The 12,004-nt window shown below is 39.4% G+C and overlaps 1 protein-coding gene across 5 annotated transcripts in view; it reads left to right on the top strand.

Annotated features, from left to right (window-relative positions):
• The window catches only part of HEPH (hephaestin), a 78,651-nt gene that overhangs the window by 64,742 nt on the left and 1,905 nt on the right, over window positions 1-12,004 (top strand). For 3 of the 5 annotated variants that reach the window (XM_044911677.1, XM_021679944.2, XM_044911678.1), the window contains 5 exons: window positions 3,163-3,269; window positions 4,238-4,463; window positions 7,054-7,193; window positions 8,045-8,207; window positions 11,163-11,207. In XM_044911677.1, the coding sequence (XP_044767612.1) occupies window positions 3,163-3,269; window positions 4,238-4,463; window positions 7,054-7,193; window positions 8,045-8,207; window positions 11,163-11,207 (681 nt within the window). The remainder of the gene's footprint in view (window positions 1-3,162; window positions 3,270-4,237; window positions 4,464-7,053; window positions 7,194-8,044; window positions 8,208-11,162; window positions 11,208-12,004) is intronic. The other 2 variants (XM_044911680.1, XM_044911679.1) reach the window with 1 other exon arrangement.

The raw sequence follows: 12,004 nt of genomic DNA, 5'->3' as shown, positions 1-12,004 counted from the left end.
CAAGCACATGAGAGGGGGTAGGGTCAGAGGGAGAAGCAGACTCCCCGCCGAGCAGGGAGCCCGATGTGGGACTCGATCCCGGGACTCCAGGATCATGACCTGAGCCGAAGGCAGTCGCTTAACCAACTGAGCCACCCAGGCGCCCTGGACTTCATTCTTTGGGTATAAGGGAGCCATTAAAATTTTGAAGAGAAGAGTGACTTGAAAAAGAGAGGTTTGGAAAAAATTGATATCACATAGAAAAAACAATCTTCAAAAAGAGTAACAAAGTTGGAGAAGTTACACTTACCAATTTCAAAACTTACTATAAAGCACAATAATCAAGACTTTTGGTAATGGCATAAAGATATATAGATTAATGGAATAGAACTGAGAGTACAGAAATAATCCCTTATATTTATGGTCAATTAATTTTTAACAAGGGTTCCAAGACTATTTAATGGAGAAATAATAGTTTTTTCAACAAATGGTGCTGAGACATAGTAGATATCAACATGCAAAACAATGGAATTGGACTCCCTACCTCTCACCATATAGAAAAACTAACTCAAAATGGATCAAACACCTAAATGTGAGAGCTAAAGCTACAAAACTTTTAAAAGAAAACATAAAAATTTGTGACCTTGAGTTAGAAAATGATTCTTAGATACAACACTAAAAGCACACGTGACTAAATAATAAATAAATAAACTGGACTTCCTCAAAAGTTTTTGTGCTTCACAGTATACCATCGAGAAAGTGAAAAGTGGTAGCTACTTCTGGGTGGAGTGGAGCAGCAGTGGTTCCTTCTGAGTAAGGGAGCCATAGAAGAGCTGGCTACTTTTGAGGGCTCAGCAACAGCAGCTCCTTGTGTTGAGGATAAGTGCAGTAGTGGCTTCTACTTTGGGAGAACAGTGAAGTGGTGGCTCCTTGTGGGGGGACAGAACATAAGTGGCTCCTTCTTGGGGGGTTTGAGGTTGTTGGTGTCTCCTTATGGGGGGACAGAATGTGTGTGGCTCTTTGGGTGGGGAGTTAAAGCAGCTTCTTCTTGGTGGGTATGTGGAGCACTAACAGGTCCTCCTGGGGTAGCGCAGAGAAACAATGGCTCCTTCTGGAAAATGCAACATTGAAGGTTCTTTCCTCAGAGGGAATAAGCAGAAGGGCAGCAGTTTTTTCTGGGTGTGGAGCATGGAGTGGTAGCAGCGTCTTCTTGGGAAGATGCCATGGTGGTATCTCCTTCTAAGGGAGTATAGCAGTAGCAACTTCTTCTCTGAGGAAATACAGCAGCAATGACTCCTTGTGGAGCTGGAAGCAAATAACCTGTGACTCACTGGGGGAGGGAAGATGGGCAGTGGCTCCTTAGGGGCTCCCCCTTGGGGCACAAGATAAGCTTTGAGGGGACATATAAGCTATAACTTCTTGGGTTGGGGCAGAGTGGTCACGATTCTTGCTTGAAAAAGTGGCAGAGGGTCATGGACTCCAGGCAGCTCAGTCAGCTGGGGCCAGTGCCAAGAAATACTCCCTGGCTGTGGTGGTGAGGGCTGCTGGGGTCCACCTTCTTTTCATTTCTCCCATGAGTCCTCTCCCTTGGTACCAGCTACACCAGACAGGGATGATGTAGGCAAGATACTTCCTACACTTTTTTTATATGGCCATGTTCAGGTTTTTGCCCTGCTGGGTTGTTACAATTTCTTCATTATATTCTGAAGCTTTCTTAGAGCTATTTTTGTGGGTATATAGTTGTTTATTCTTTATTTTCCTTATTTTTGTTGTTATTGTGGGAAGAAATTAGCATTAAGACCTCCTTAATCTATCAACTTGCTGACATCCATCCTGTATAATTGAATTTGTATAAAATACTCAAAATGGGCAAATCTATAGAGACATAAAGTGGGTTAGTGGTTGTCCAGGGCTTGGGTGAGTGGGTGATTAGAGAATGATGGCTAAAGAGTGAAGATTTTTTTTTTTTTTAGTGGTAATGATCTTTTAAAAATTGATTGTGGTGATGTTACAAAATCCTGTGAATATACTAAAAACCTTTAAATGGGTGAGTTGTATGATATGCAAATTATATCTCAATAAAACTGTTATAAAAAGGGTGCCTGGGTGGCTCAGTCGTTAAGCGTCTGCCTTCGGCTCAGGTCATGATCCCAGGGTCCTGGGATTGAGTCCCACATCGGGTTCTCTCCTCGGTGGGAAGCCTGCTCTCCCTCTCCCACTCCCGCTGCTTGTGTTCCTGCTCTCGCTATCTCTGTCTCTGTGAAATAAATAAATAAAATCTTTAAAAAAACTGTTATAAAAATTAATATGGCATCAGTTAGAAGACGGATTGGAGAGGACAAAACTTGGAGGCAGAGAAACATGTTAGGGGGGGTTTGTAATAGTCCATTTGAGAAAATAAGGGTCTGTACTATGGCAGTAGTATTGGGAATTGGAAGGAGGATAGCATAGCAATACAATGTATTGTAGAGGTATTATCAATAGAACTTACTATCTGGTTGCATATGGAGTGTGTAAAGGTGGGAAGACGAAGAAAACTAAGGTTTTGAGTCTGGGTAAGGAGAAGGGTTTTGATGTCATTACTAGATACTGGGAACACAGATTAAATTAACAGGTTATGTTTTCAAAGGAGGGAGGTGAATTCAGAACAATTTTAGTTTTTGATGTGTTGTCAGGACAATCTTCAAAAGATGCCCAGTATCTAATTAAAAAAATTCAGATTGGAGCTTAATGGCAAGGGAGGTCTGGTTAGTATTTATGAGTCACCAATACATAGATCATAATTGATCTTCCATACAGAGAGTATGGAGAGAGGAAGAAGGGGACTAGAGACAGAGCCTTGGGGAAACAGCTGAATATAGGAAGCAGCAGCAAGAAAAGGAGAACAAAGCAGAGCCAAAACAGGAAGGAGGGAGGACATTATAAGCAGAGAGAACAGTATCAGAACTGCTTTACCAGAGGATTGGACCTGGGCTTTTAAAGATAGGGATAGTAGAAGAGAGGCTGGAGGTGTCTCAGGAGGGAGAAAAGCAAAGTCACAAAAATAAAATGGAGACTGGTATGGAAATAATGGAAAAAGATCTTAAAGGTCTTGAGACTCACCCGTCACAGCATTTTGGGGCACCTGAGAGTTGGGAAAAAAATTGACATGGCCCAACTGGTAATCCCTATTACCCTTCCTAGGTGAGGTTCTCACTTACCAATGGAACATCCCAGAAAGATCTGGCCCAGGGCCCAATGATTCTGCTTGTGTTTCCTGGATCTATTATTCTGCAGTGGATCCCATCAAGGTAAAGACAATATTGGTTTCCTGGAGGTGAGTCCCATAAATGGACAGAGCTCAGCCCTGAAATACTGGAGCCCAGAGTTTGGGGGAAATTCCTCAAATATGGGGTTTATTTTAATAGAAGGAGGAATGAAGGGAATAGGTAGCACCACATATTTATCCCTAAGGGTTTTCTTCTTTGTTTCTTTGTCTTGGATCCTATAAGTCAATATGCTCTCATTTAAAAAGCCCAGGATTGGTTGTCAAGAAATTCGAGTTTTAGACCCAAATTTGGTTCACTCTTGTCTTTGGAGTGACTTTAGATGAGTCATTATCTCCCTGTTTCCTCATCTGGAAAATGAGTTTATCTATCTAGGCAACCATTCAGTCAGCTGTCAGCAATCATTTATTGAAAGACTACTACATTTTAGGCATTTTACTTAGTGCTTTGGATGATAAAAATGTAAAAATGTATATATATATATATAAAGCTCCTTGAAAACCATATGATGGAAAGTGCTATGGGGGTGGGGTCCATGAGAGAGTGATTACTTCTGCTTGGAGGAGATGATTAAAGGGAACCTGGAGAAGGCACCACAATGGAAGGTGCATGTACTTTAAACCCTGAAATCTAAATAGCACCATGCCATAAGATAAGGTATATGGCAGAGGAGAAGGCATTACAGGAAGAAAAAAAAAGCATGAGGAAAAGTACTGGGTAGTGAAAGTGCCTTTGGGTTTGGTGATCAATGGATAGGCCAGCCTAGCTAAACTAATAGGTTGGATAGTACATCTAACCTGTGTCCCAAGATGGTTATGAGAATGAATTCAGATAACATAGTGGAGGTAAATATATACCTTATAAATGTAAGACATTATGATAAAGTGCTGAATACAGTAGACTTGGATGTCAGCCTTGCACCCTGTAGAGCACTGCTACCCAGGAACAACTCCATTTTTTTTTTACTGTATTCTCCTTTTTCCCATTCTCAGGACATGTATAGTGGCCTGATTGGACCCTTGACCATCTGCCGAAAGGGCACCCTGGAGCCCTATGGAGGACGCAATGACATGGACCGAGAATTTGCCTTGTTATTCTTGATCTTTGATGAGAACCAGTCTTGGTATCTGGAGGAGAATGTAGCAGCCCATGGGCCCCAGGAGCCAGGCCATGTTAACCTACAGGATGAGACTTTTCTGGAGAGCAATAAAATGCATGGTCTGTAGAAAAGAACCTATCCCTCTTCCAAAGAACTCCCCACTAGTTGCATGGGGGTATATGATAGGCCCATCACTACCTAAGGGAGCATAATTCTTGAAAGAATGGGAAGGAAGGTAGGAAGGTGGTAAGTGAATAAATTAGAAGAATTGTCTTTTAGTATTGTACATTTATATACACAAAGCAGATAAGTAGTCCACATTAGATCAGGTGCCCATAAAGCAAGAGGCTGACTCTGTAAAGTTGTAGTGACACCAACATATTTTAACACACTAGAAAAGGAAGATGGAGATTTATGACCCTCAATGTACCTGGTGGGTTGGCTGCTTATGGCCCTTCTGCGTTAAAATCCTAAGTTTAGTCTCTCAATGTCATCTTATTTCTTTACCACTATGGATCTGGGATCTACTTTCTCAATAGATTCCAGTATAGATGGATGAAAGACAGCTGTCTTTTAGTGTCTTTTCAAAACAAAGTTTCAATTTACAGATAGAAGCATTGGGGGAGAGAGCCTCAGAATATAGAATGCTGGATTTATATTACATACAATGAAGAGCTTTTTGATGCTTGGATGAATTTTGGAAGGAAATTGTACATCCAAGCCGTCCTTTGTTTCAGAGATCTGTGTATCATTTCACAAATGAGAAAATCTGAGTGAGAACTTAAATATACTGAAATGTATGAAGTGATTTCTCACCATCCTTTCTAGTGCAATATTTCTTTGACCTGACCTGAGGATAAGGTGTAGCTTTGATAATGACTCCAATGGAACTCAAAATTAGTATCTCATTGTCACATAGATTTTAGCTATTTCCCCTTGATGGAGATATAAGTGATTCACATTGGAATAGAAGATTCACAAAATGAACAATGTGAGCTTTTTAGTTCCCGTCAAATCAGAGAAATAATTTGCCCAGGAGAAAAGGGGAATTGGGGCACAGTTAGACCTTGTTAGTGCTCAGTTGTTTGGTTAATGCCCATTTCTCTCTATTTATGTGTTCATTCATCTAAACTCTTCAGGTATCAGTCCATCTACTTATTTATCAGGTATTTGTTGAGTTCTTTCTGAATGATGTTACTGTAGATAGGTAATGTTGGGGTCTGAGGGAAAATAAATATTTTTTCCCTTCTCTTCCAGATTCCTGAACCAATTAAAATTTTAAAAAAGATAGAGATTCTTAAGATCAAGTGTGAGCTTATTAAGAAAGCTAATTGGAAAACTGAATTTATTTCTGAAACTAAATGGACTCGCTAATATTACCCCTGCAGTGGATATTTTCTACCCTGACATTGACATAAATAAACAACAATAGCCCTCTCTTTTGCAGGGGTAGAATCTTCTCTATAAAGGCATAGTAAATCCATTTGCATTCTTTTCTGTGGTCAGACTGATTCAAGAGACAGAAGATTCAGAGGGGGTGGAGTTGAGCATTTTTAGTTCTATTTTTGTTTTTTCAAATTCACAATTAGTTGGGGTAAATACAGAGAGAGGCTATAAATTTTCCTTCCATTATTTCCCCTCTTGGAGTGTAGAGTAAAAATTACTTCCCCTCCATGAGAACATGTGGGGTACAGGAATGTATCCTGGACATAGTCCTGATGATGTGAATTAACATGGCTATGGGTAATTTGTTGTCTTTAGAGCATAGGATGTGGCCTGGGAAGAATGAAGCCCATGCATTAATATCATTATTAAGCCCAAAAACATGACAAATACTTTTTATTTAGCATATATTGTAAGCTCAGGTGTCTGCTGGGTGCTCTGAAGAATACAAGGAAACTATATTAGTATAGTACATACATTCATTTCCTGCTTACTAGGAACCTATAGTCTAGTTGGGGATATAAGCTTCCACAAATTAAAAGATAAGTAAGTGTAGAAGGGAGTTTCTAGGGAGTTCCAAATAGTGGTACAAACAATATTGGAGGGGTTCAGAGGTAGAAGGAGGTGAAGGGAATGAGAGGTACTAAGAGGAGCTAGATCAAGGAAGTGTTCTTGGATAAGGTGAAGTTCTGACTGGGCTTTGAAAAGATGGATAAAAGAAGGCAGGATTTATAGGGGTAAAGATCAGAAGCATGAGCAAGGACACAAAGAACATGCATAGGGGGACATATGGGGGATGGTGAATAAAACACCCTAATTGGAATAAATATTTTAGATAATGAGAGATGAGCATGGGAAGGTGGTTTGGGTGGTTTTATTTTGAAGGACCTTGTTGGCTGAACTAAGGAGCCATGGTCTTGATTTTTTAGGCAGGAGAGAGCTATTACAGTATTTTTAACAGTAGAATGACATGGTCAGATTAGTTATTTAGAAAGACCACTCTGATAACACCAATGTGTAAGATAGACTGAAGGGAGGCAAATGGGATAGAGATTAAAGAAGTTAAGAAGCTATTGCACTGGGTGTTATATGAAAATAATGAATCATGAAACACTACAAAAAAAAACTAATGATGTACTGTATGGTGACTAACATAACATAAAAAAAAAAGAAGCTATTGCTATCATCAGACATGATAGGAATTATCTTTAAGGCAGTGCAATGGTAAGTCAAAATGAGAGAAATGAGACTTTTTCTTTTTTACAGCCATTAATGGAAAGCTCTACAGCAACCTCGGGGGTCTTACCATGTACCAAGGAGAACGAGTGGCCTGGTACATGCTGGGCATGGGTCAAGATATTGACCTCCACACTGTCCACTTCCATGCAGAGAGCTTCCTATATCGGGTGAGTAAGAAAAGGGCTGAGTACCTCAAGAATGATTAGAGGAATGCTTTGACAGTTATTAAGGAAGAAGAGAACAACTTCTTAAGGAAGAAGATGTTAGTTAAAAGGGGAGAGGTCTTGTACATGGAGAATTGAGCTGGGAATTCTAGTTTGGCTGTGTATTCCAGGGTCAGTCACTTCCCTCTAGTCCTTAGCTTTTCCTTCTAGTATAGAAGAAATGAGTAGGTCATTTATGGTGTAAGTAGGTTGAAGAAATCAATGTAATTGGATACCAGACAAGGACTGGAGAGATAGTGAACAGTGATCCTAAGAGCAAGAAATTTCAGAGTGATATCTCAGAATCTATGAAAGTTCTTAATCAGTTATAAAAAGAACTTCAATTCAGGAGCTACATGGAACAACATGCAGATTTTGAAAAAGAAGATTTAGTCTTAGGGAAAGGGAGCAGAGTTGAAGGCATTAATATAGAATTAAAGTTATAGAAATGTGATAAAAGTGATAGCATGGAGAGGAAACTAAATTGAGTTCAATTTCTAAAGGAAATGTGTAGTTACTTCCTAGGAGTCAAGGCTTAAGCCAAAATCCCCAGATGTCAGCCTGCTGAAAAGTATGGTGATATTAGTTTTATCCCCCAGAGGAAGATGGAATGTCTTTTACTTTGGGACACTTTAAGAAAAAGTAGGATTCAGTTTGTGTGGGTGGGTTTATAAGGAAGATGGATAAGGCAGGATCTATGAATCTTGGAGTCCCATGTCCCTGATTGGGACATCCAAGCTTTTTAGCTCCTATAAGCTCTGAGATTATCTCTTTACCCTTTATTTCCTCTCCCCTACTCCCAATATTTATTACAGAATGGAGAGAGCTACCGGGCAGATGTGGTGGATCTGTTCCCAGGAACCTTTGAGGTTGTGGAGATGGTAGCCAGCAACCCTGGGACATGGTTGATGCACTGCCATGTTTCTGATCATGTCCATGCTGGTATGGAGACCCTCTTTACTGTTTTATCCCAAAGAGGTAAGGTCTAACTTCTCAAGACTGGAAATCTTCAAACACTTTATGTAGCCCACAGGAACCAGTTAATCCCTAGAAATCCCTTGTATCTGTCTTTCTGATCCCAGAAGAACCAGGATTTAAGGCAGAACAGGACCCACCCAGGTGTTCTCCCAACCAATATTTCTCATTCTCCATTGCCCCCTTGTTCCTGCCCCCTCCTAATTACTTTGACATCTATTGATTTCACATTAGTTGACCCAGCCTGAAACTCGTTAAGCTCTATGCATTGGTGCTTACCATAGATATGCTTCCTTTGAAATATATTTCATTTGAATATAAATTTTTTATTTTATGATTCATTAGAGGTGTTATTTCAAGAAATTTTGCAAATAAGTCCTTTCTTTTAAAAAAAGAAGAAATATAATTCTAATAGTCACCTCTTAATTGATTTGTGAAAAAGTTCTTTCTGTCTTGGAACAAGTTGGTCTAAAGCTAGATGGAGATATTGGCCTTCAATTATAGTTTATCCCAGAAATATGTGAAGGGTGAAAAAAAAGGGTTTGTCTTATATTTTTATATGGAGAGTGAATTGCTGGGGTAATTTCTTTACCACTCAGTTGTTGTTCATCACCAAGAACATAGAAGTTTAGGCTGCCATGAACTTTGTGTCTTTGGGTCATTAATTGTTTAAGAGCCTCTTGACCTGAGTCTAGAATTTCCAGTCATTGACACTCTATCAGCAGAAATAGAAAGTTTGAAAATGTCTTTGGGTATTCAAAAAGCTTAGTAAACCAGGGTAGAGAACACAACTCTGCTATTTACCCCCAGGGAAAGAGAAATTGTCCATTATGATATCCTGTATCTTTGAAAAGCTTTGTTCTCTAGTAACCCATAGTGCTAAAATGTGGCTTCAACTCTAGTACTACTACTTCTACTACTACTCTAGTACTATTCCTTACTACCCAGATAGGTCCACAGAATTCTTTGTTGTACTTTCTCAGTCTTTAGAACCAAAGTCAAGTGATGAATTGATGTGTCATCAAGATGCTATAGATTCAGGTACCTGGGTGGCTCAGTTGGTTAAGCGTCTCCTTTGGCTCAGGTCATGATCCCAAGGACCTGAGATTGGGCTCCATGTCGGGCCCCTTGCTCATTGGGGAGTCTGCTTCTCCCTCTCCCTCTGCCTGCCCCCCCCACTCATTCTCTCTCTCTCTCAAATGAATAAATAAAAGCTTTAAAAAAAGGTGCTATAGATGGAAGACAACGGTTTTATCTGTCTATAATGAGTCATCCAAAATCTGGACCATTTAATAAACAACAGATTATCACAATACATATGATCAGAGAACCTCCATGAATAAGGATAGCCTATATCTCTGATAAGGAGCCAGCCCATAAAGCTCACCTATTTGCTTTTTAGTTTGTTTATACCTCATGATACTCTAATTCAATATTGCTCCAACTACATATGTGCTAACTGACAAACCAGAGGAAATAGTTGAAGACAGATAGGGAAGAAAGGACTAATTGTTGAAACAAGGTTCCTGATGAGGAAACGGAATGAAAACGAGCTAAAATGAAAAATTAGACTGGAGTAAGTTTTTTTTTTGTTTATTTACTAAAAGGGGAGAAAAGACAGAAAAGAAAATGATCAATGTGTAAGTTTGGGTGAGGGGCTTGTCAGAAAGAATATTTCTATTTTATGGTCTCTGCTTCATTTGTGAGAGAGGAGACAGAGTCATCTACTGAGAGTGAAAGATAGTTAGTAGGATAAGGAATTGAAGAGAGTGGGCTAAGGTTTGAAATAACCACTCCAGGAGATGGGAAAACAAAATTTACTCTGAGTGATGGAAAATAAATTAATTATTGGCAGGCAACACTGAGGGCCTAAAGTTGGACACAAAGAATACTGATATTTACAATTACATGATTTTTCTCCACCAATATTCAGCAAATCAGACAAAACACGGGGAAAACATAGTTACTATGGTTTTCGGTGGATGATTATAGCACTTCTGGTAAGTTAGTAGTTGAAGTGATAGACCATAGAGTCTAGCCAGACCAGAAAGGGGAGGGGGAAGAGAGGATGAAGCTAATAGTTTGGGAAAAATGGAAGGATCCAGAAACTAGAAATCTTTATGAAGTGAGGATAACAGGTTAAATGGAATAAATAGCATTAAAACATTGAAGCAATAGGGGGATGTTGTTAGATTTTATATTTCTGAGATGGAGCAGTTCTGAATAATAAGTCCAATGTGACCATGGGAGGTGTTGATAGAATAAGAGTAGATGTAAAAGTTGTTGGAGTTAAAAGTTCCAGAAACTGTGAAGCTTGAGGGGTGAATGGTGGGAATTGAGGAAGAAGAAGACTGTGCCGGGTACCAAATTCATTCCATGAATGAAAATAACTACCAGGTAACAGTGACAAAAAATGGTTGTGGGTTTTCTAGCCAAATAATACAAGCCTCAAATGAGATAGAGATATGCCACAAAAAAAGGGGAGGAACAATGATCTCAAACCAGTATTGAGAGGATATAAAGGAAACATAGTGCTCAGAGAAGAGCTCAGCCTCATTAAAGCCAGAAGAAGTGTTTGAGGAGAGTTTGAATATGTAGGGATATCGTTTTGAAAAGGAACAAAAATTTCCTGAAGGGAAGGTAGGAAAGGGTGACAAAGAAAACAAGAATGTGGATAGGAAGTACCAATAAATATGTACATAATGGCAGAGGGTTGACTTACCTTTTGGACTCCCAAGCCTATGTTTTTGCTTATATTTTTATCAGTACTCAAAATCAAATCCATATACCAATATTGACTTTGACAATAAGGTAGTTAATTCCAGGCACCTTCATTTTACTTAGGATACCACAGAGAAATTCCTCTAACCAATGTCAATACCCACAACAAACCTGTGGATTGGTAGGAATAATAACAAAGCTAACTAACTTCTTCTTCTTCTTTTTTTTTTTTTCCAGAACACGTAAGCACTATCACCACCATCACCAAAGAGATTGGAAAGGGTAAGGAGAATAATGCACAAACTGGGTAGTTGTATGTAGTATGTACTTGGGGGGGGGGGGGAGGTGTAGTGCCTCTAGAAGATGAAATTCACTGACCAAAAGGTGGACTATAATACTAGCAAGAAGCATTCTGAGATTTTTGTAAGACTTCAAAAGCCAGGAACCCAAGGTTCAACTTCTCTAAGCAGGTTTATTCTCTGCCTCCCACTCCCAACCTCCTAAGTTGAGGAAAACAGCTTAATCCCCAGTTGAAGGTTGCATTCTTAGCTTCCCACCTAATGTATGAGGGAGAAGAAAATTCAGAGTTTCACTGGGTTGGACATAAAGGAGCTGTAACACAGACATAAACTACTCACAGAAACAGTATGAAACTAGTACAAATACCATACATACAGTCTGCATCAGCTATTTTTATTCTTGTATCTATGGAATACCAAATAGTTGACTCTTTGGAACCAGCCATTTCTGCCCTTCAAAAAAGTAGAAATTCTTGTCCTACCTAAACTAGGTCCAAATAGTGCTTTCACTCTCCCCCACACCATTTGTGCCTGGACTGAGAAAGACTCAGAAAGTTATGAGAGCTAGAAGGGATGTTAGAGATCATCAGTTGAGTCTGGTGATTTTTTTCAGTTATGTTTGCAAAAGTCCTAATGATCTCCCTAAGAAACTTATAAACTGTCATTCAGGGGACTAGGGTATGTCCTGGAGGGATCGGGGTAAGGTAAAGTGAGGCTGAGAGAGTGGAATGGCATATATATATATATATATATATATATATATATATATATATATATATA

The sequence above is a fragment of the Neomonachus schauinslandi genome, chromosome X (assembly GCF_002201575.2).
Source record: "Neomonachus schauinslandi chromosome X, ASM220157v2, whole genome shotgun sequence".
Taxonomy (NCBI): Eukaryota; Metazoa; Chordata; class Mammalia; order Carnivora; family Phocidae; genus Neomonachus; species Neomonachus schauinslandi.
The sequence above is the reverse complement of the archived record's forward strand: the minus strand, read 5'-3'. Positions and strand labels throughout refer to the sequence as shown.